General features: G+C 37.0%; 1 protein-coding gene across 22 annotated transcripts in view; it reads left to right on the forward strand.

Annotated features, from left to right (window-relative positions):
- The window catches only part of macf1.S (microtubule actin crosslinking factor 1 S homeolog), a 162,286-nt gene that overhangs the window by 77,906 nt on the left and 58,880 nt on the right, over window positions 1-25,500 (forward strand). For all 22 annotated transcript variants that reach the window (XM_018241763.2, XM_041584060.1, XM_041584058.1 and 19 more), the window contains 12 exons: window positions 2,278-2,401; window positions 2,500-2,708; window positions 3,354-3,671; window positions 5,439-5,605; window positions 5,684-5,840; window positions 6,309-6,426; window positions 7,920-7,982; window positions 8,089-8,324; window positions 10,094-10,223; window positions 10,946-11,145; window positions 11,996-12,491; window positions 12,781-14,252. In XM_018241763.2, the coding sequence (XP_018097252.2) occupies window positions 2,278-2,401; window positions 2,500-2,708; window positions 3,354-3,671; window positions 5,439-5,605; window positions 5,684-5,840; window positions 6,309-6,426; window positions 7,920-7,982; window positions 8,089-8,324; window positions 10,094-10,223; window positions 10,946-11,145; window positions 11,996-12,491; window positions 12,781-14,252 (3,690 nt within the window). The remainder of the gene's footprint in view (window positions 1-2,277; window positions 2,402-2,499; window positions 2,709-3,353; window positions 3,672-5,438; window positions 5,606-5,683; window positions 5,841-6,308; window positions 6,427-7,919; window positions 7,983-8,088; window positions 8,325-10,093; window positions 10,224-10,945; window positions 11,146-11,995; window positions 12,492-12,780; window positions 14,253-25,500) is intronic.

Genomic DNA, 25,500 nt, shown 5'->3' on the forward strand with positions numbered 1-25,500 from the left:
ATCTAAAGAACTGCAGGCCTCACTTGCCTCAATTAAGGTCAGTGTTCACGACTCCACCATAAGAAAGAGACTGGGCAAAAACGGCCTGCATGGCAGATTTCCAAGGCGCAAACCACTTTTAAGCAAAAAGAACATTAAGGCTCGTCTCAATTTTGCTAAAAAACATCTCAATGATTGCCAAGACTTTTGGGAAAATACCTTGTGGACCGACGAGACAAAAGTTGAACTTTTTGGAAGGTGCGCGTCCCGTTACATCTGGCGTAAAAGTAACACAGCATTTCAGAAAAAGAACATCATACCAACAGTAAAATATGGTGGTGGTAGTGTGATGGTCTGGGGTTGTTTTGCTGCTTCAGGACCTGGAAGACTTGCTGTGATAGATGGAACCATGAATTCTACTGTCTACCAAAAAATCCTGAAGGAGAATGTCCGGCCATCTGTTCGTCAACTCAAGCTGAAGCGATCTTGGGTGCTGCAGCAGGACAATGACCCAAAACACACCAGCAAATCCACCTCTGAATGGCTGAAGAAAAACAAAATGAAGACTTTGGAGTGGCCTAGTCAAAGTCCTGACCTGAATCCTATTGAGATGTTGTGGCATGACCTTAAAAAGGCGGTTCATGCTAGAAAACCCTCAAATAAAGCTGAATTACAACAATTCTGCAAAGATGAGTGGGCCAAAATTCCTCCAGAGCGCTGTAAAAGACTCGTTGCAAGTTATCGCAAATGCTTGATTGCAGTTATTGCTGCTAAGGGGGGCCCAACCAGTTATTAGGTTCAGGGGGCAATTACTTTTTCACACAGGTTTGGATTTCTTTTCTCCCTAAATAATAAAAACCCTCATTTAAAAAATGCATTTTGTGTATACTTGTGTTATCTTTGACTAATAGTTTAAATGTGTTTGATGATCAGAAACATTTTGTGTGACAAACATGCAAAAGAATAAGAAATCAGGATGGGGGCAAATAGTTTTTCACACCACTGTATATATATATATATATATATATATATATATATATATATATATATGTATATATATATGTATATATATATATATGTATATATATATATATGTATATATATATATATGTATATATATATATATGTATATATATATATATGTATATATATATATATGTATATATGTATATATATATATATATGTATATATATATGTATATGTATATATATATGTATATGTATATATATATGTATATGTATATATATATGTATATGTATATATATATGTATATGTATATATATATATATATATAACCGTAGGATGGCACACCGCTTCCAATGTATGCCAAAAGTCATAACATTATCCAAAAAGACCGAACCTGGTTAGGGTGAGAAGGGCTAAAAGGAGCCAAAAAGCCCTTCACTAGCAATTTACATGCAAAGTGAATTCTTCTGAAATCAGAAGGTATTTACTTGACTTATGCTATACACACAGCACTGCCTAGATACCAAAATAAGAGTTTTGAGTCTCCCATAAGGCATCATGGGCGGAGACATGCAAATCACTCCTTTATGTCCCTTTGGCCAACTATGCATCTAGAACCGCTGGTTTATAGCACAGATACAACAGCCTAATGGTTCAGAGCCATATATCCAAACTTGCAGACAGCCTGTTTCGATCTTGTTTTCTGTGCTATAAATCAGCGGTTCTGGATGCATAATTGGCCAAAGGGACATAAAGGAGTGGTTTGCATGTCTCCTCCCATGATGCCTTATGGGAGAATCAAAACTCTTATTTTGGTATCTAGGCAGTGCTGTGTGTATGGCATGAGACAAGTAAATACCTTCTGATTTCAGATGGCTTCGCTTTGCATGTAAATTGCTAGTAAAGGGCTTTTTGGCTCGTTTTACCCCTTCTCACCCTAACCAGATTCAGTTTCCCATTTCACTACTCTCCAAGTCCTACCCCTCAGAAGCCATGTTCCAATATCTTGCACTGATGAGATCTAATAAGATTGAAACAGACCATCTGCAAGTTTGGCTATATGGTTCTGAACTATTAGACAGTATCTGTGCTATAAACCAGCAGTTCTGGATGCATAGTTGGCCAAAGGGACATAAAGGAGTGATTTGCATGTCTCCGCCCATGATGCCTTATGGGAGAATCAAAACTCTTCTTTTGGTATCTAGGCAGTGTTGTGTGTATGGCATGAGACAAGTAAATGCAGTCTGGATTCAGAAGGCTTCACTTTGCATGATAATTGAGAAGGCATGTAGCTGCTCCCAGCTTTACTGTTATTAATTTTATTCCCAAAGAGCATGCAGTCAAACCTTGCTGAACACCAAGTTCAGGTAGAAAAAGTACATAAAGCTCTGCGGATGCTGATAGAAATACAAGATGATCCTTCACCTGATTGCAGAAGCATGCAAGATATGGCTGGTGAGCAGTGCATTTTTACTTCAATGTTATGTGTTTAGAGGGTTTGCTGAGTGATAAAGAACTGGGTAATAATAGTGTTTTTTTTTTTTATTTTACAGATTCCATAGATCGTCGTTTTCAGAATCTCTCAAATCAAATGTCTTCCCACTCTGATTTACTACAAAAGACAGTTGCACAGTCCCAGAATGTACAGGATGCCATAGAAAACCTTTTGCAGTGGTTGGAGGAAATGGAAAAGACTTTGGCAAAGCAAAAACACACACAGATGTCCTCTATGTTGGTAGAGGAAGCTCTTGCTACGAGCATGGTGAGAGACTCTCTTACTTAAAGGGGTGGTTCACCTTTCAGTTAACTTTTAGTATGTTCTAAAATGGCAAATTCTAAGCAACTTTTAATTTAGTCTTCATAAATTATTTTTTAATTATTTGTCTTTTTCTTCTGACTTTTTCCAGCTTTCAAATGAGGTTTGCTGACCCCATCTAAAGAAACAATGCTCTGTAATGCTACAGATGTATTGTTATTGCTACTTTTTATTACTCCTCTTTCTATTCAGGCCTCTCCTGTTCATACTCCAGTCTCCTATTCATATCAGTGCATGGTTGCTAGGTAAATATATGGACCCTAGCAACCAGATTGCTGAAATTGCAAACTCGAGAGCTTCTGAATAAAAAGCTAAATAACTCAAAAATCACAAATTAAAAAAATGAAAACCAATTGCAAATTTCCTCAGAATATCTACATCTTACTAAAATTAACTCAAAGGTGAACAACTGTTGTATTAAATTAGACTGAAATGCAGTCTAACATTTAGGTGAAATACAGTCTAACATTTTATAGTGTGATTTAAATAAATAATATTTGAACTATAGCTTTGCTATATATATTATATAAAGTTTTTACCCCATGAATCTAAAGTAACAGTTGATTGTGAACATCCTATTCCCTGTTCTAGAAACTGAAACAGGATATCTCCAGTAGAAGGGGAAGTATGGATGCCACAGGAGAGATGGTTGAGAAATTCATGGAGACAGCTGACAGTGCTGCTGCCTCTGCTCTTCACAGCAAACTCTCTGAAGTCACTTCACGGTTCAACGAGGTCTTCATGCAACAGAGATTGCAAGAGAATTCTTTGAAAGAGATACTGCCAAAAGTGGAAAAATATGAGCAGTTGTCAAATGAGCTGCATGAATTTACAGTAACCAGGTCTCATCTCCTGGCCTCTGCAAACCAACCAGAGAGGGATATCACCCAGTTTTCTGAACAAATCAAGGTTTGCATTTACTAGCTATTTTTAACTTCACTTCTTTTTAATACTTCACATTCCAGTACAAAAACCAAACAAAACCACTATCACAACAACCGTTAATCTAGTTTATTGCTTGTGCATGTGTAAAATGTAATTCTATAGTAATTCTTATTATAAGCGGAAAGAAATGACACTTCAGGATTTTGGACATGATAATGAGTGAAAGCAGGAATGGAATTGAAAGTATTCCATTTAAAAGGATTATATGGTACATTTTGAGAAGTTATTGTTCTTATTTTTATTTAAGGTATGCGGTTATAGAAAGCATCTTCTCAAATATGTGTAGGTGTAATGAGCATTTTGGAGGTGTTAAGAAAGAAGAATTCAGTTGATTTGTTGTACGCAAGAGGGCATTTCATACAGAATGGATCAGTGTTTGATGATAGCATTAGAGCAGGGCTGTATATGGAGCCATATAAGTTCGTTGTGGCACTCCCTGGTATTTTTACGGCCCCTTCCTTCCTATGGACTCAGACTTCTGTGTATGATATTTTGAGAAGCATTTGGGATGAATTGTGAAAATTGAGGGACTTCACAACTTGAGATGTGGTTATCTCAATGGTGAAGTATCTGTGCGAAAATCTGTTGTCAAACAGTTATTAAATAACTTTATAGGTTTGTAGTAAGTGACATGGGGGCGTACACACATTCATATGTTTTGTTTTTAAAGGTTTTATTTTTTATTTTCAAGGGAGGGGGATACAGAGGATTAACAAAAACAAAACAACACAAAACATGGTTCACAGCATAGTTAAATTATACATGTTTCATCTTAATGCCGCAAAAACGTCATAGTACAGTATCACATCAAACCTGTATTACGGATGCATTATTATGCTTTTTAGTTTATATTGATGTTGGGTGTTTTAATGTGGTTGTATGATTGTAGAACAGTTGGTCTGTGGGGGGACATTAATGCAGATAGAACATCAACAGAAGGGTGCACATTTGTGTCTAGTAGATAAGAAACAGAGCCTGTGGTGTTGGGTGTTTTTCGCTGGTGTAGCATTCATCAGGGTTTGACTTTATAGAAGTAGCACAGTATTATAATTTTAAAAGTCTTGTTTTATGTAAGACATAAAATTCTGGAGACATGTGCATTGGCATCCTATTGGTGGTGTGTGTGCAGATGCAAGGAGATTTTTTAGGGTTTGGTGTAGGATTTGGTATATGAGAACACATTTAATTAGCCCCCCTTAAATTTAATTATGCTCTGCTTTGTATAGAAGCAGGGCTGGTTGTATTTCTAATTAGGAAGAGTGCATCTAGAGGCAGCATAAGGTTATAAATGCATTTTGTTTTTGTTTGGTAATGTGAACGAGGGAAAGCAGGCTGGGATAATAGTGCTTGCTTATAGTAAAAATTCAGAAAATATAAATGATTGATATTTTTGGCCAGCACTGGAAGCAGAGCATATTTACATTTTCGTAGGTGTTTGGTAGGTTATCAAATGGCCATAGTAGTGATAAGGATGTTCAGGCTTACTACTATGTCTAAAATATGTTGCACATATACATACTGTATGTATTATATAAAATGTGGATATTTTTGGTAAACCTGCAAATGTGGCATTGAGTTGGACTGACAACTTTTCCATTTCAATGTCCTAGCTAACCTAAGTGAGTAAATTCATTTGTTCACTCCAGCAAAAGTGTTCTTACTGTCTGTATACGTGCACACGTATATACCTTGTCTTTGTAAATATCATCATTCTGTTTTTTTTTTTGGTAGGAGCTAAATGCAGAAATAAAACAGCAAGAAGAACATTTTGTTATGGTAGAACAGCTGGCCAATGAACTGAGTACAAGCCCTATCCTTACAGATGTAGCTGGGCACTTACAGAAGCTTGAAACTTTAAAGAAAGATTTTGCAGAGCTCCGGGGGGCAGCATTGAAGAGGTACTGTCAGAAGCAAGAAGCAATGTTTAACATTCATTTTAAATGCATTTTTATTTAAAAATTATTTTTTTTTCACAGGGAAAGTGAAACTTTGTCCTGTCAGGAAGCTTTGGAACAATTCCAGAAGCTGATTGTGGTAATGAGAAAATGGCTGAAGGAAAAAGAAGATAGTGTCCCTTCAGCAGAAGACTCTCTTAAAACATGTGAAATGCAGTCAAGGTTACAGCAAGTTAAGGTATTGGGCAAGATCTAAACTCCTAAAATATCCTATAACAATTGTACCTTGAGCCTTATGGGGAAAATGGTCATGTTATTCATTAAATATGTTATTTTAATGTTCTACATTAAAACAGTAGTTTAATATTAATTTTAACTTTTGACCAATTTTTCCAGGGAGAATAGTCTTGGTTTTTTAGATTAGCTGGATGAGGTTTCTGCACCTCTATATTAAAATACTGCCTCATCTGGATTAAAATAATGGTTTTGACTAGGCCATTCTAGAAAATATTTTTGTTCTTGTGAAAATCAAATATTACATATATATTTTCAGTACCAGTGTTTTAAAATGAATATACCTCAAAAATAAAATTACATCATATAAATGTTTTTTTCACTATTGGTCATATTGAAAATACACAGTGTTTGGGTTTTTGTGTGTCTGTCTTCCAGACATCATTAGATGTTTGATGATTTTTTTCCCCAGGACCTCCTGAGTGAGTGGAAAATGAAAAGCCCCAAAATGGCAGAGATAGCACAGAAGGGTTCAGAGCTCGAGTGCCGCATTATGGAAATTACAGCATCTGAGGGTCAGCGCAGAGGAGGTAAGAATTTGTTTCAGTAGTAGGCGTAGGGGGTAATAGTTGGGGGTAATTTTACCTCTCTTAGTTTCTCGTTTGCACTTTCCAGGAGGCAGAATATTAATTCTTGCAGTACCTATTTTCTTGTAAACCTGACACCCTCTCGCCTTCTTTTTGATGTTTTTCCTTTCACCCACTTTTAATACTCTTGCTTAAAGGGATACTGTCATGGGAAAAAATTTTTTTCCCCAAAACACATCAGTTAATAGTGCTGCTCCAGCAGAACTCTGCACTGAAATCTGTTCCTCAAAAGAGCAAACAGATTTTTTTATATTTCATTTTGAAATCTGACATGGGGCTAGACATATTGTCAGATTCCCAGCTGCCCCCAGTCCCCCCAATCATGTGCTCTGATAAACTTCAGTCACACTTTACTGCTGTACTGCAAGCTGCAAGTGATATCACCCCTCCTCCCCCCCCCAGCAGCCTAACAACAGACCAATGGGAAGGTAACAAGATAGCAGTTACCTATTACAAGATAACAGCTGCCCGGTAGATCTAAGAACAGCACTCAATAGTAAAACCCAGTTCCCATTGGGACACATTCAGTTACATTGAGTAGGAGAAACATCAGCCTGCCAGAAAGCAGTTCTAAAGTGCTGTCTCTTTATGAAAACACGCGCCCAGGCAAAATCACCTGAGATGGCTGCCTACACACCAATATTAAAAAATACACTTGCTGGTTCAGGAATTAAATTTTATATTGTAGAGTGAATTATTTGCAGTTTAAACAGTGTAATTTAGAATCTACATCATAAAAATCATGACATTATGCCTTTAAGCCATATTGAATGCTTTAATTATAGAGTTATAGTGTATATTAATTATAGTGTTTACCTGCCTTTTTAAGCAGTAGAATTGAATCAAAGTTTAAAAATATAATTACATCTATATCTTATGTGGCTTCAAGTTTAAAATGAATATCCACTGACTCCTTAGCTGTGGGTTGGTAATCGTTTATTGGGTTCCTTTTTGTGTCTTGATTCAAATGTGCTTTACCTCAGTGAACATGGTTAAGGCTGGTTTTATTTAACGGTATAAATGCATAGAGTTAATATAATTTCTTGGCATGCAACAGAACCTGAAACAGATAGGGGGTAAGAAAAATATTTACCCCCTCCCTCATTCAGACAAAGTGCTGCAGGTTTTTAATGCAGGTTACTGGCATGGAATGTTTATATAGGGATGTGTTTTCTAGATTTTTTTTCTGTTTATAGGATACAAGTTATAGAATGTATGCAACATAATTTATAGACGTAATAAGTAAGACACAACTTTATACACCTGGAAGAAAAAAATGTGTAAAAACAAAGCAGTAAATACGGTAGTCGTCGGCTATTAGATGAAGATAAAACTGACAGCTATTTATCCAACTGAGTTGTCCTGATAATTATTTTCCTTCTTGTCTTTAACATACTGTGGTTGTGATGCTCCTGCTTTGCCTCCTTGTCCTTCAGGTTCTGTGCTGATGGCCACAGGGAGCTCTTTAGGAAATGTAAATGGATACCATACTTGCCAAGGTGAGTGTATTTGTGCTTTATTGTTTTTCTAACCACACTCTAAATTAGGGTGGAATGAATCATAACTAACCAAAATCTTGCAAATAAATAACTTTTTCTTTATCAGATCTCACAGGCATAAAGTGTGATGTCTCTGAGACCAGTCAGAAATATGAAAATTTAGGACTGCTTTTGCACAAACAAGAGGAGCAGCTATCTACAATGTTGGAAAATTTTGATAAAATCAAACAAGAAACTAATCATATGCTGAAATGGTTGGAATCTAAAGAGAAAACAATGGCTGCTGTCAATATGTCTCCAACGAAATCTGAAATGGTGAAAGAACAAGCAAAGCAGAACAAGGTTGGTAAACCTTACATGCAAAGGAGTACTTAATCCTTTTTGTAGTGATGATAGTTCTATTTTAGGAGTTATAAAGTAAGAATTTATTTTAGAAAAAAAAATGTAGGTAGCATTTACATAGAAAGGAAGAATGTGGACTAACTATGTATAGAGAGAGAAATACCTTTCAGGTGCTGCATGGCACCTGACTTAAACTAACTTAAATCTTTTGACTGGATTCTTTCTAAAGACCTTAAAAGTAAAACATGAAATATTCATTTGTGGTCATATACTGGTTATTCCCTTCCATGATTTCATATAAATATGTTCTCTGCAGGCAGTGCCCTTGTTTCTGTTCTAGTGTGTTTGCTTTTATATTTTCCAACTGCAGAATGTTATGTTGAATACACACACATGTCTACCCTGTCAGTCTCAGCCATTGTTACAAATTTGTTTTTGATCATATATATTTATAAGGCCAGCGTAAAAGTATGTGAATTCAGTAAAGTAATTCTTTCTTGATCCAAGGCATTTAAAGAAATGTTGACTGAATATAAAATTACATAGGGTTCAGATGTTACTGGTCATTTAATTTCAAGAATAAGATAAATGGACTTATAGCATTACATTTCTTCTGCAAGAAAAAAGTTATCTATTACTTTTAGCTGTTTTGTGGAAAGAAAACTGTGCTTATGACTTTTTAATGATGGCTGAATCTGACCCGTTTCGCTTCACCGAAAATTTGAGAAACAGCAAAAAATTCAGCAAATGCACTGAATATATATGAGAGACAATTTTTTTTCTGACGGCCGACCCATTGGAGTCTATGGCCGTCTTTTTTGCATTGAAACCTGGCGAAAAATTTTGCTCATCACTATTCTTTATATAAGCTTAAATATGAAAATTGACATTTACATTTCAAAATGTATTCGAGCATAGACCATACATTGAAGTACCCCAAAGTTGTCATTACAGTATCACTGAAGATTTCAGTGGAATACTAGCACAGCCTGAATTATTGTGCAGTGCCTTACAAAATATGTAGCATTACATAAGAAACTTTCTTGGTCCTTTAAATAGAACATACTGTGAAGTTTGAAACTTGCTTTATAATATTCCTTTGCCTTTTAAGGTACGGTTATATAATTAAAAATTACCTTAATAAAGATCCTTTCTCCTCCATCATCGCTTTATACTAACAAGTGTGATGCTTGAAGTTGTAGTGACAGCCTCAAGATGGACATGGTCAATACATGGAAAGGGGATGTCATTATTTGCCCAGGTCATGACCCACAATCTTTGCTCCATTTACATGGGGAGGAGTGAAATAGATGACATGCTTTAACCAGGACATATATATGTATTCTTTCATTATGTACAGATGAAAAAGGAGGAAAATGTGTCTGCCTAGTGAGATCATTGCACAATGTGGCAGCAAAACTTGATAATGGCATGTAACAAGTAAACTTAAAAACAGGATAGCTGTGTGCACTGCTCACAAGCTGGGGGATGGCTATTTTTTTTTTTGCAATGTTAAAAAAAAAAAAAACAAGTGCTGCCATCATCCTGATTAGGACTGTTTTATTAAATGCTTAATGTGATGGTACAAACATGCTCTGGATCCTATATTTCCCATTTGACAAATATGTTATTGAATAAAGGTTTTTTTAATCAGCTTGTTTCATTCAAGATCTAGCTGCCTGTTTCTTCGCTATAAATGCCTTTTGTTTTTTGGTATGATCTCAACTGGTTATCGCAATCTTGTTTTTTTTCTCCTCTCTTTCTCTCAGGAGTTCCTTTCTGAACTTGAGCAGAGCACTGAAAAAGTAGAAAGTTTAAAGGCTACACTGAGAGATTTGCTGAAAAGGCATCCAAACTCTCCCGAGGCAGAAAACTGGAAGACCATGCTGGAAAATCTTAGTAAGAGTTTTCAAGGGGTTAGAGGGTTACCTCACATACTTTGCTCTCTGTTGCTTAAAGTAGCAGTATACACCAACAACACAATAATAAATATAGGACTTGTGTAATAAGGGATTCTGTCATGATTTTTATGGTGTCGATTTATTTCTAAATTACACTGCTTTCAGATAAGCTTCACTACTCAATGTAACTGGAGGAGTCGGGTTGGGTGTATTACTATTGAGTGGTATTCTCATATCTACCACTAGGTGGGGCATAGGAGCATTTTTAGCAATGCATGTGTCAGGAAGCTTTTATTTTATTATATTCCCATTGTTCTATTGATTGCTCCAACTTGCGGTGCAGCATTAAAGAGTGACTGAGGTTTATCAGAGGAATCGTCACATGGCTGAGAGCACCTGGAAAACTAACATGTATAGATCCATATCCCATTCAAAAAAATATTCTAAAAGTACCATATTAAAAAATCTGTTTGCTCTTTCAAAAAACAAATTTAAGTGCAGAATTCTGCTGGACCAGTGCTATTAACTGATCAGTTTGGAAAAAAACATGTATTCCCATGACAGAGTCATGTATTAATTATTAAATTTGTATTTAATCTTTTACTGTCTTAAAATTTAGAATTTCAATTTTGACATTTTGCCAAACAAACCAGACTGTTGATTCCTGGCTGTAGTTTAGTTCTTTATCTAAATATGTTTATTAATGTCTTCTCTAAATAGATCAGCAGTGGGGCAGAGTCAATGAAGTCACAGCAGAGCGCCAGCACAAACTGGAGGAGTCAGCCAACCAACTAGCAACTTTCCAAGTAGCAGGCTCCCAGCTTTCTCCATGGCTGAAAGAGAAGGAGTTAATGATGAGTGTTTTGGGTCCTCTCTCTGTTGATCCAAATATGCTAAATGCTCAAAAGCAGCAAGTTCAGGTAAGATGTTCACCAAGCTCACTGTTACATGGCACTGTTCCAGTGTTAATCAAATGGAATGTAGATGGCAGTAAGTTCATTATTCAGGGAAATTCACGTAGCCTTTATGACAGTTTTGTTTGCCATGTAGACTGGACACAACAAAGAATAGTTTTAAGTTTAAAATGAGTCTGCAATTGAAAATATTTTATAGTGGTCTTTCAGGAAATGATTGAGACTGCAACCCTCAGACCTCTTTTCTACCATTGATTTATTTTGAAAAAATTATTAACATTTTTGCAAAATACATTTACTAATGCTGTACTTCTGTCTCGGGTGTAGTAAAACAACAAGTTAACGGGTGCTACTGCAAAATGTTTTTTGGGGCCACCACCTCAAAATGATCTTTTCTACAAATTGGCAGGGCCCCTATCAGACCCCTGGATAACCCATCAGTCACTTAGTCTTCTCCATCTGGGGTTGAAACAGTCATCATGTCAAGGGGGAAAATAAGTTATAAAGGTGACCATACACACATAAATATTATCGTACAACAGATCTTGATCTTTGAAGGTGCCCGAACATCTTAACATTAATGCTGAATCGTTTTTACCTGCATATCTGACGTTTCAGCTCTTAACATTAGTTGAGTTGACGAAACATCTTTCATATGGTCAATGGTCATCGGAAAGATCATAATTGTAGTGTGTGTGGCCACATTAAGGGTTATGGATTCCTATCTGCGTTTGACAGCTTCTTAGAAGAATATGGTACAGTAAGAAAAGGCGTAATATTATTTATTGATTTATATGCTCTGTATGTCTTCAAAATGCATATTTTCAAATGTCATTCAATCCATTGTTTGTTTCAGTTTATGTTAAAAGAATTTGAAGCACGAAAAACTCAGTATGAAGAACTGAAACTTGCAGCCTATGGGATCCTGACAGGCCCTGGAGAGGAGTCTCCATCCACCAGTCAAGTCGAGGAAGAATTCCACAACATAAGTGGAAGATGGATTGAATTAACTGGTCGTTTGAATTCCAGGGCTGACCAAATAGATCAGACAACCATCAAAAGTAGTCAATATAAAGAGGTTCTGCAAAGCTTAACAGACAAAATAAAGCAAGTTGGCAAAAACTTGGCGACCCAACCGTCTGTTAGCACTCAACCTGATGCAGTAAAGCAACAGCTGCAGGAAACTAGTGGAATCCGATCTGAACTCGAACAACTTACCAAGGAAGTTATAGATGCTCAGGAACTGTGCAATGAGTTATCTGCACTTGTCATGGAACCATACCTTAAAGATGAACTTCAAAAGCGTCTTGATACTGTTGCTCTTCCACTCAAAGGAATGGAGGATTTGGCAGGTTAGTAACTGCTCCAATAATTTTCTTTGATTACAGATAATAGAATTGATATATTACATTTTATGCATATAGAAGTGTAAAAAAAATTAAAACTTCCTGCTATAGATATATATTTATGTTTTAGATACACAGTTTTTTGTATTTTTAAGTTTTGAACACTGAATATTTAATTGTTGCTTTACTTGGAGCATAAATACACATCTGTATATATGCCCACCTAATCTTTTAAAATATACTTATAAATGTAACTAGTTATGTTATTGCATCTTGACGTTATGAACTCTTGCAGCGGATCGAGTAAATCGTCTTCAGACAGCTCTATCTAGTTCTCAGCAGTTCCAGCAGATGTTTGATGAACTACGGAGTTGGTTGGATGAAAAACAGATGCAACATATCAATAGCCCTCCAGTGTCTGCCAAGCTGGAGAAGTTGCAAACTCTGTTACAGGAGCAAGAAGAATTCCAAAAGAGCATCAACCAATACAGTGGTTCCTATGAAATGATTGTCACAGAAGGCGAGTCTCTGCTTATCAATGCTCAGGCTGGAGAAGAAAAGACCACTCTCCAAAATCAGCTAGTGAATTTAAAAGGGAATTGGAATGAACTAGGCAAGCAATCATCAGAAAGACATGGAAAATTAAAGGACTGTTTGCAAAAAGCTCAGAAGTATGTTCGGCACGTGGAAGATCTGGTGCCTTGGCTAGAAGACTGTGAGATACACATGAAAGAGATGGAAATAACACTTGACCCTGTACAACTTGAAGCACAGCTTCTTAGAGCAAAGGTTCTTCAGATTGATATAGACAAAAAACGTTCTCTTTTTGAAATGATGAATAGAGCAGCTGACCTTCTGATTGAGACAGCTGAAGTAGATGACAGAGACATTCTGGAAGATAGAGCCAAAATCAACCAGAGAATGGATACCATCACAGAAGAGTTACACAACAAGTCTGGGTCAATTGAAGAAATGTCATTAAGACTTAAAGAGCTGAAGGACAGTTTTAATAACATTAATAAGAAACTGGAAGGCGCCAGGCATCTGTTGGAGATCTTTACGGCACTTGGCCCTCAAGCTTGTAGTAGTAAAAATCTTGAAAACATGAGATCCCAGCAGGACATGCTTCTTGGTTTGGAACCCCAAATCTTATACCTGAAAAATCTTATTCAAGGTCTGATGGCAGATGCTCCACAAGGCTCTGATGTTTCCCATCTTGTTTACGAGGCACAGCAAGTCCAGCATAATTTTGAGATGGTAAAACAGGATGTTAATGAATGCTGTGCAAATATGGAATCAAAATTGCAGGGAATTGGTCAGTTCCACTCTCATGTTCGAGAGATGTTCTCAGAACTAGCAGATCTGGATGATGAATTAGACAATATGGGGCCTGTGGGACGGGACATGGATAGTCTTAAGTCACAGGCAGAAGTAATACAAACATTTCTGGAGACACTTCAAAGCCTCAAATTAAGTATTGAGTCCTCAGAATATAAATGTAGAGACATGCTGGAGAAGGAAGGTGGCCCTGACCTTATAGTACTTATGAGAGAACTTGGGACTTTAAATAAACAATGTTCTAAACTGGCTGAACGAGGTAAAAATCGCCAGGGACAATTAGTGGCAACGTTAAGCCGTGTGGAGGAATTCAACATGAAACTAAAGGCGCTGAACCACCAGATTATGACAGCGGAGGGCAGCAGTGCTCTACATGGTGTTGTTGGCACAGAAGTAGATACCATCAAGCAGCAGTTAGATAATTTTAAGGTAAGAAATATATGTTTGTGTTTAGAAAAGTATCTTAGCTGTTATTTTTTGTATGTTACTTTGTGTTGAGATTTTTTTCCAATGAAGGAGGATAGCTGTCTGTTGACTGGCCTATTTTCCATATATGTAAATACAATCTTAAAGGTTTATTATTTTCCATGTTTCTATCTGTTTGAATGGCCCAGCATTTAGCAGTTTTGTTTCTGGCAGTGGGGGAAGATGGTCTGTGAGCTCATGGGAAATGCAGACAATACCAGGAAAAGATTGAGGTTGAACATTAGCTGAACACAAGCCAGACTATGACAGAGAGGACGTACTGAGACAGAGCTGTTTTAGGTGAATCTTCTTGACAAGCGGAGTTTATAAGGTGCCAGGAAGTTATGATTTCCTTTACTTCATATAAGTAAAGGAAGTTATAATATATTTTAACTGGCCAATGCACATAATAAATATCTTCTCATGTGTTGGACATGGTTGTATGTGTATATGTATCAGGAAGAACACAGTGAGCAATGCACTGCATAAAAAAGGCAAAGTCTATGCAAACTTAAAGCAAACTGGAAATTAAGCTACACCTAGAGCAAGGTGCAGCTTTATTTCCAGTTTTAAATTGATAATATCATTAAAATAAATGTATGTTTTCCTGAAAGCAATGTATATGATTTCATGAATAAGATCTGGGTTGGAAAATTTATGTTTTTGTTATCCTTATATTTTCTCTTATAAAAATCCACTTAACTTTAGTTAGTTAGTTAGTTTAATAAATCAGTATAATGTTTTCCTAAGTTCTTTACTCATTTAATGATTTGACCATTTCAGTTCCTCAAACATTGTTTTGCAGCTACAACAGACACATTTACGCTGTGATTTACTGGGGTTGAAGTATAAACACTGGGCAAATTTGCCCCTCGACAGTAACCCATCAGTGGTCACCCATCAGCAACCAATCAGTAGTTATCTTTTTTACAGCCAGCAGCAGGAAAAACAATGAAAGCAAACACCGGGGTAGAGTCTTGCAGTGGGTCGGTTACCTGCAAAAACCTGCGGTACCCTGCGGGTTGCAAGTAGAAGTTTCGGGAGCAGGTATAGACGCGGATTGGTGGTTCTCCGGGTTTGCTGGTTGCGGGTCTTCTCAATAGCGAGTTTTACTCCTTTTTTTCAGTTCACACCTACTTCCAATGATGTCACTTCCGGTTCACAACCACAGCACTTCCCGTTTTACTCTTTTTTTTCTGCTCACGCCAACTTCTAATGATATCACTTCCAGTTTACAATAACAGCACTTCCTGTTTCTTGATTGTCAGTGGGTCGTGGATCGGGTTGCTGATAAGGTACTTGCGGGTCGGGTAGCAGGTCCAGAAGAGTTCCACGTTTCCTCTGAAAGAAATTCTTTATTTTTTTGTATAGAATATGTTGCAGCATATTTATCACTGAAAAGAGAACATACATTATTTTCACCTTTCGATAAATAATCCCCTTAAACTCCTAGAAAAGTAAATAAAGTTCTGGGGATTAGCCCATTGGTAAACTCTGTGACCACCATATTGTTTGGCCATTCTTCCCTCAGAATAACTCTGCTAAAGTACAGAAATACACAAAAAGTGAGGTTGTGGGAGTAATTCAAGTCTAATTAAATTATAAAAAATGCAATGGAAGTGCAATTGATCTGTCCAAATTAGCAAGCATACAAAAGAGAGTTATGAGTGAATGGGTGATGGATCTTTAGATAATTGTTGAATGGTAGTGCCACTAATTTCTCTTGTATAATTAGATCATTTGAAGACCTTGTTGTTTAGGTGTTTGAGTTGTCATAGTTCCGGTCTAGTATTTAATGCTTGTCAGATGCTGACTGGTTGGTTTGTGAGGTAATTATATAACTTTACCGTCATCTGCAGTACATCAGTTTTGGTTTTGCAGGTCCTTCAGCAGGCTGTAGAGAACATTGCACTTGCCAAGGTAAGACAAATTTGGTAGTGTGTTTTGCCAAATATGTGCTACTGCCGACTGCAAGGCCAGGGCTTATTAGCAGCCCTCTTTATAAACAAACCCTTCCCTTTCCCCAGTAGCAGCCTCTTAAGCTATGAGATAAGGAGCAGTCCATTCTACAGAGGCTTCTCAGTGTACGGTTGATTTGTTTTACCAGTATGACAGTAGACACTAATATTTACAGTCATATGAAAAAGTTTGGGAACCCCTCTGAATTCTTTGGAGTTTTGTTTATCATTGGCTGAGCTTTCAAAGTAGCAACTTCCCTTTAATATATAACATGCCTCATGGAAACAGTAGTATTTTAGCAGTGACATAAAGTTTATTGGATTAAAGGAAAACTATAGCCCCAAAATTAATACTTGAGCAACAGATAGTGTTTATCAAATTAAGTGGCATATTAAAGAATCTTATTATGTAAGGTTATATATTATATATTATATTTAAGTAAATATTGCCCTTTTACATCTCTTGCCTTGAACCACCATTTTGTGATGGTCTGTGTGCTGCCTCAGAGATCACCTGACCAGAAATACTGCAACTCTTAACTGTAACAGGAAGAAGTGTGGAAGCAAAAGACAGAACTCTGTCTGTTAATTGGCTCATGTGACCTAACATAGTTTGTTTGGTATGTTTGTGCGCACCAAGAATCGTACGATCCCAGGGGGCAGCCCTTATTTTTTAAAATGGCAGTTTTCTATTTATGATTACCCAATGGCACATACTACTAAAAAAGTATATTATTATGAAAATGGTTTATTTATATGAAGCAGGGTTTTACATATGAGCTGTTTTATGCAATATATTTTAATAGAGACCTAGGTAGAGACCTAGGGGTATAGTTTTCCTTTAACAGAAAATATGCAATATGCATCATAACAAAATTAGACAGGTGGATAAATTTGGACACCCCAACTGAGATATTACATCAATACTTAGTTGAGCCTCCTTTTGCAAATGTAACAGCCTCTAGACACCACCTATAGCCTTTGACGAGTGTCTGGATGGTGGTATTATTGACCATTCGTCCATACAAAATCTCTCCAGTTCAGTTAAATTTGATGGCTGCTGAGCATGGACAGCCTGCTTCAAATCATCCCATAGATTTTCGATGATATTTAAGTCGGGGGACTGTGACGGCCATTCCAAAATATTGTACATCTCCCTCTGCATAAATGCCTCTGTAGATTTTGAAGTGTGTTTTTGGTCATTGGGGCTCATTTATCAACACTGGGCAAATTTGCCCATGGGCAGTTACTTATAGCAACCAATCAGTGATTAGCTTTTTAAAGACAGCTGTAAGTAGAACAATGAACGCAACAATTTGATTAGTTGCCTTGGGTAAATTTGCCCAGTGTTGATAAATGACCCCTATTGTCTTGTTGGAATATCCAACCCCTGCGTAACTTCAACTTTGTGACTGAAGCTTGAACATTACCCTGAAGAATTTGTTGTTATTGGGTTGAATTCATCCGATCCTCGACATTAACAAGGACACCAGTACCTGTACTAGCCACTAGCCCCACAGCATGATGGAACCTCCACCAAATCTGACAGAAGGTAGCAGGTGTTTTTCTTGGAATGCGGTGTTCTTCTTCCGCTATGCAAAGCGCTTTTTGTTATGACCAGATAACTCAATTTTTGTCTCATCAGTCCAAAACACTTTGTTCCAAAATGACTGTGGCTTGTCTAAATGAGCTTTTGCATACAACAAGCGATTCTGTTTGTGGCGTGAGTGCAGAAAGGGCTTCTTTCTCATCACCCTGCCATACAGATGTTCTTTGTGCAAATTGCTCTGAATTGTAGAACAATGTACCATCTGCAGCAAGATGTTCTTTGGTCTTTGGAGGGGATCTTTGGGTTGTCTGTAACCATTCTCACAATACTCTGTATATGCCGTTCCTGTATTTTTCTTGGCCTGCCAGACCTGGGTTTACAGCAACTGTGCCTGTGGCCTTCCATTTGCTGATTACATTCCTTAAACCTCTGAGATAGCTTTTTGTAGCCTTCCCCTAAACCATGATAATGAACAATCTTTGTTTTCAGATCTTTTGAGAGTTGCTTTGAGGATCCTATGCTATCACTCTTCAGAGAAGAGTCAGACAGAAGCACAACTTGCAATTGGCCACCTTACTGTAAATACTGTATCTTTTCTCATGATTGGACACACCTGCCTGTGAAGTTCAAGACTTAACTAGTTAATCCAACCAATTTGGTGTTGCCAGTAATCAATATTGAGCAGTTCCATGCATTCAAATTAGCAAAAGTTTTGCACAGCCAGTTTTTCACATTTGAAATAATTTCATACAACTGAATACTGCTTGACTCAGATGTTCCCGGCAAATGAAAGACATACCACTGTTATCTTTTTTGTTGAAAGTGGAGTAAATTATTATGCAGGCTGAGAGGGGTTCCCAAACTTTTTCATATGACTGTATGCCACATACAGATAGAAAGTAAAATGACTATACTTTTATGTAAATTGTTTGGTCTGTTTCCATCAGCAAAACTTAAGACAGCACCATGGCCCTCCCTGCCTTAGGAGGCAGCGGACCCTACACTACCCATAACTTTATTTATTCAACAACAGTCAAAAGTATGTTCAGCACCACTTTGAAAGTAAAGGGAAAACATCCTCTCCACCCTTTTTTCAATATTTCAGCCTAAGGGAGGTTGAGAAATGGTTCATTCAAGTCAAAGGCTATCAAGTCAAGAGCAGACTTTTGCATTTTCCACTTCTGTGTGTGCTTTCCTGTGTAAGAAAAAAAAAACACAAGCCCAACTGAATGAGCTCTTGTCAAAAAGAGGGCATTTTCCCCTTTTAAAGATGTTCCTTGCTGAGCTGCTGTGATCACAGAGTATTATATAAAAACACCACCACACATTTTAGCATATGCTTCTGTTCATTTGCTTATCCTTTAAGAATGATGAGTGTTTGAAAGGTTATTCTACCATTCATTGCTACCATATCACAGTTGAGAATTCCTGACACACCCAGTGTGGACTGCTATGTTGCCAGTTGTTGGTTTAGAGCCTGTGGACCAAGACAGCTGGGAGTGGACACATAGTTTAGCAGCTTGAAAAATTTGGCACACAAATTTACTGTGGGACACATTAGTCTAGTTATCTTCACAAGTCTCTAAAGAGTCTTTGCAATTGTAAATTGATTACCACCACACATCATGATGCCCAAGGATTACCACTTTACAATCACACAGGGTCATGTTGCTGTGTATACTTACATAAAGCTGTTAAGTAGAAGTACTGTACCTAGAGCAGAGCATGTAGAGAGACTGGAGGTAGAAATATATGAGATGAGTTAATAGAGAAAACCATAAAAAGAAAAGATTCAGAAAAATTAAAGAAAAAACTTTGATAAAATGAGAGAAAAATAGAGAAAGCTTAGGCAATGGGTAATGTGGCTAATGAACAGTCTTAAGCCTATATAAAGTGCAGTAATTTTACTCTAACATGACAATGCAATATACCCCAGCAAATGATTTTTATGTGTGAATAAAATAAAGACTGGATTGAAAAAGTACAAAAAAAATCGAATATATCTTCATAGTTTAGGTCATAAATCGGCAAGGAGCAAAACATGATGAGCCAAAACAGAAGAGCCTGCCTATAATTTGCATTTAGTACTGCTGAAAAAGTCAAGCAAATGTGGGTAGAGGTAGTGAGAGCTGGGATTTGTCCACTCTAGTCTTTATGAAAACTATCTTGTACAGCTCTATGGGGTGTTATGTTTCTAAGCATAACCCAGTTGTGGTGCAGAAACCCTGGTAATGTATTAATCACCATGTTCTCTTCCTCCCCCAGCTTCCTGTAAACTAATACAATCAAGCTCAATTTTTTCAGTCTGAAGTATATATTGCTTTTTCACCTCAGACCAACCACTCTTTTCTTGGATTTGTATTAAAGGTAGAGTTCCCTCATGGCGTTGATTATACTCTTTTGTAATTCTATATTTAGAAACAGTGAAAGGAAATTGTAGCCATAGTAACAAGCACACACCAACTTGTGCTATATATATATCAAATATCAGAAACATTGCTCCTTGTGTCTTTCATATATGCAGTTTATACGCATACTTCTGACCAAAAGATTCCTTATGCTAACTTGGCTTGGCCTGAACACGATAGTAAATTTGTTATCCTAGTCAGTGGAAGTTAGATATCAACGTTCAGTCACATTTACCGAGCACGAATGATAGTTACAACACTATCCTAATATAGTCAGAGACAGGAATCCCATGCTGCAGCTAACAAATGACATTATTTCAGAATGGGGTAAAGTGAAGGACAAATATTCAACACAAAAATGTGTATCTTTCTGTGTACAGACCAAGGTCAGTGGCACAGCGAGCGACCTGTGTTTTGCCTGTTGCTTACTGTGGTTAAAATGCCTAAATTCACCATTCATTGCCTTCTATAAGAACCGCTGGAAATCATTTGTTCAGTCACGTTCAGGTTCAATTATCCACAACCAGTGGCTCTTGAGCAACATCAATCTTGAGCTCATCAACCTCTTGGCTGTTTTTCTCACTGGTCTCAAAACAGATGCTTTTTTGTTTTAAATAACTGGCTTGGAGGCAAGTTTTGGTTGCACAAAACAGGTGTACTGCCAAACACAGCATCCTGTAGGCTGATAGTCGACATGGAGCTACCAAATGGCCAATCACAGCACTTATTTTGCACCAACTAGGTGTGTTGGTCCCCAACTCACTGTTTAAATCTGAATGTTGCTCATGGGTAAAAAAAGGTTGGGTGCCCCCACTCAATGGAATCTGTATAACATTTTTTTTTCTTTACTGTTCACTACTTTCTGGTTTTCTTCACTATCCTCTAGTCCACAAATGCTTATTTGTAAGTTCAGGATTCAATTTGCTAGACATTTTTTTTCAATCCAAATACTTACAAAGGAAGGTAGTTTAATCTTGGCGTCATTGCCTTAATAAAATGTATCTTGTGATCTCTAACCCAAAGTCACAAACTTCTAAAGAAAGGTTAGACATCACCTGGAATTACAACAGTAGCAGTAGAGGCTACAATATTGGGTTTGGTTTTTTTCACTTCAGAGCTAATAAGTTGTTTATAAACTGCTTATATAATACATTTTGTAACAATAATGCCACCAGTTGTTTTCTTCTTCCAGCTGTATAATAGAGGAGAACATGTTCAGAAGGAAAACAGAGAACGATTGTGATGCTGCATAGGAAAGAGACCAGAAACCTTAGCCGACCTTTCTCGTGTTTTTCCTGAGCAGAGCAACATCAGAAGAGTTCTTGATTTTCCTTCAGAACATGTTCTTCCCGACTAGTCAGAAGAACTGACAAGCAAGTGGCACTGTTGTTACAAAATTTATTTATAAGAAGTTTATAAACAACTTAATAGCTCTGAAAAGAAAATAATAATAATGGAAATTGTAAAAGTGGTTAGATGAGCTCCCTAAGTATATTTAAAAATTTTTTTAAAAAAGGTTTACATATCGTTTAAGGCATTGTGCACAACCATCATATAAATTCATGCAGCAGAATATTGTGGCAGCTTAGTTACAAATAAAAAATAATACAGTGCTATACTGTTTAAAGGAAAACTATACTCCCAAAATGAATACTAAGGGTAGGACTTTACGATGCGAGAGGAGCCGACACGTGGTAATGCGACAAAACGCAAGCGACGTGTCGGATGTTCTATAGAAAACGGAAGTGAGGTTAAAATTGCAGGTAAGAACTACATTTATTCGACTGTCGGATGCATTTTCATCCGACAGTCGGATAAATGTAGTTCTTACCTGCACATTGCGATGTGTCGGCTCCTCTCGCATCATGAAGTCCTACCCTTAAGTAACAGATAGTTTAGATCAAATGAAGTGGCATATTAAAGAATCATACCAAACTGGTATATATATTTAAGTAAATATTGCCCCTTTACATACTGTATCTTGCAATTGTGATGGACTACTACCTCAGAGATCACCTCAGAGAGGCAAGCTCCCCACCTACGACAATATTGGTGTTGTGCGACTCTTTTCCTACATCCAATTTACATGTGATTGACGTGTGCTGACCGTCTAGAGGGATCTGCACCACCAAGCAGGGAACATAGGAGAGGCAATCCACAATATTGAACTTTTTAATGGCAATTTTCTTTTTTCGATTACCCAATGGCACATAGTACTTTAAAAGTATATTATTAAGCATGGTTTTACATATGAGATGTTTTATACAATATATTTTTATAGAGACCTACATTGTTCGGGGTATTGTTTTCCTTTAAGACAGTGATTATTAAAAATGGAATGGAGGTTACACTTTAAGCTGGATAATCACCGAATATTTTGTTTTCAGCCAAATTAGTTAAATGTAATTTATAAAAAAAATTGTGTGCTTTATGGAGAAACACAGGTTGTGAAAGCATGTGTTTTTCTGTGAATCCAACAGGGCTAGAATTACTAAGAGATTGATTAAGCAGAAGAGTGTTTCATTTTTAGAAACCTCCCACGGTAAATCTTTCCATGTTGTAGATCTTAAACCCCTAGAGTTGGACTCTGTGTCACTGTGATAAGAATAATTTTAACAGCTGTTTTTTTAATCATCAAAAATCATAAAAAATGTAATATGGTTAAAATAGGGATGCTTTTACAGAGCTGAGGCTCTTGATATTTGTTTGATATAGATGATATGGGGTAAGACACCTTTATTAAAGTGTGTTGCTTTGTAGTTTGCATGTTAAGCATCTCTGAAGTCCCTCACATTATATGCACTCTGTGCATAGTGATATTTTTATCTTAATTATAATGACTACTCTGTGGGACACATCTGTTTTTGTTAGTTTCCTCAAAATGATATATTGGGTATGCTGCTAATCTAGTTCATGAAATAGATATGTATAGATCTTCTTCTAATGTGAGTCTATATTGTTGTCATGTTTAACTGTTTTTTTTTACGTTACATATTTGTCCCCATGTTTCAAGCCCCTGTTTGTCTTCAAACAGCTGCCTGGGTCACCCACCCTTATTTGATTAGAAGATTAGAAATACATAAAATATTTTGATGTTGCACTGATATATTGTCTCAAGAGTAAAAAATGGAAAACAAGCATTCTTGGCCAAATCCATTCCTCCCCCAGCTTACTGACTGCTTTGGAATCTACTGCAATACGCTTTGGAGAATGCGTTTTCTGTTATGATGAGAGTACTTCATGGCTGAGTCATATACAGGGAACACATTCTACTTAATGAATTGTATATTAAGTACACAGGTGGAATATGCTCAGTAATGTCTGGTCTGTTTCAAAATAAGTCTAATTTTGCGCAAAAACAGATTTATCTGTTATTATACAGGTCCGTTATCATGCTAGAACAGAGAAATACCTATTAAGTCCTATTTAAACAAACCATTCTCAATTTTTGAATTTGACGCAAATGACATCACAGAGCACTGATTACAATTGTTGACATAAATGAATGCCATTTATGAGGATAGCATTTACCGGATATTCATGGCACTTGTGTATTTAAAAATAAATAAATAATGTACCGTGTTTTAAAACAGTATCTTTTCTAAAATCACCTTGGAATTGCCTGACCTGTATAACAGAAATTGTCCTGCAGCCATAGAACACCTTGATGTGCTATAGTTTGTGCTTATATATCCTAATAGGGTTCCATTGTGTATATTTTTAAATGTATGAAGTGGGAATTTTTATCAGTCAGTTAATTTGGCATGTCACATTTCTTCTGGTATGACAAACGTTTATCTAAAGAATGTGACAATTTTGTATCACTTAATAATGAACCTGTATTACTTAAAGGGGTTGTTCATCTTCAAACACTTTTTTTCAGTTCAGTTGCTTTCAGATTGTTCACCAGAAATAAAGACTTTTTCCAATTACTTCCTATTTTGTATTTGTGACCGTTATCCTAATATTGAAGTGTAAATTTTAATTTTTTACCTTCTAAAGGAGCTCTGGGAGGGGGGGGTCACAGACTCTTTAACTGTTCTAAATGGATACATTTACTGTAGTTGATACATTTCTTATCTTTGTCCCTGCTGAGCAGAATCTCTGGGTTTCATGACAGGCAGCTGTTAGAATTGATACAATAGTTGCTAATTTTCCACAGATACTGCTGAGAAATGTATCAATTAAATGTAGCAAATTGTAACCGTTCAGATGCTTTTGGATCACTGAGCTGCCAGACTGAAACACTAGAGACGTGAATATTTAATTTAGACAAGTCTTTGTTTATGTTGAACAATCTGAAAACTGAACTGAAAAAAGTATTTGAAAGATGAACAACCCTTTTAATAAATAGTTTTCTTGGGACGGGATATGTGGGAGGGTTGTTGCTTGTATTTTGGGGAGAGGTGCTGTCCCCGTTGCTTTGTTGTGTGTTATTGTGGAAGTGATCCCTATAAATAAAAATACATTGCAATCTTTTGGAGCACCAAGGCCCCTTCATCAGGCAAAATACAAATGAAAGCTAGAAAGACACAGCATATATTCAGTTAGATCAGTGAAAGCAATGTTTTTTTATTGTTAGCCAATGTACAGTAGGTATTACTTCTACAATACTTTTTGTATTTGTTTTTTTATTTGTTATTTTTGCTACTGGCTAACACGGTACCACCGTTTTTGTTGTGCGTGTGATTGTGATACAGTATTTGGCCTGGCATGCTATTAGAGTGATAGGAAATGCTCCAGAAGTTTAGTGACTATCGAGTTGGGAGAAGACTCTTGGTGACGTGGGAGCTGGATGTGAATTCCTCACATTCCCCCTATGTGTGGCTGAGCTGTAAGTCCCTCCCCGTTTCCATAAGCCCAGTGTTATTTCAGCTGCATGTGCCTCTATTGCTAAGTAACCTGCCTGCTGCTCGTCATTGTGTGTATTATACGCGAATGTACCTCTCGCTTTCCCGTACATTTTGTTACGGTCACCTCTACATCTTCCTTCTTCTCACACTGAGCAGCTCTTTGTGCGCCTTTACGCACGCTGTGAGCCATATTTGGCAAATAAGTGCGCATTTCTCTTTTGCATGTAAACCTTGAACTTGTGCGCTCCCCCGTCCAGTTCTTTCACTATACAAGGACCGCTGCAACCCTTTCACTCCTTTTGCACTAGCGCATTGTCCTGGTGCTATCCTGTTTACTATGTAAGCAACTAATACTGACAGTCTTCCAACCCCGGACCGAACACGCGTTAGTAAGGCTGGAGGGCGATGCCTGGTTGTGAGAAAGTGGCAGGCATACACAGCAAT

This window comes from Xenopus laevis, chromosome 2S, assembly GCF_017654675.1.
Source record: "Xenopus laevis strain J_2021 chromosome 2S, Xenopus_laevis_v10.1, whole genome shotgun sequence".
NCBI classification, from domain to species: domain Eukaryota; kingdom Metazoa; phylum Chordata; class Amphibia; order Anura; family Pipidae; genus Xenopus; species Xenopus laevis.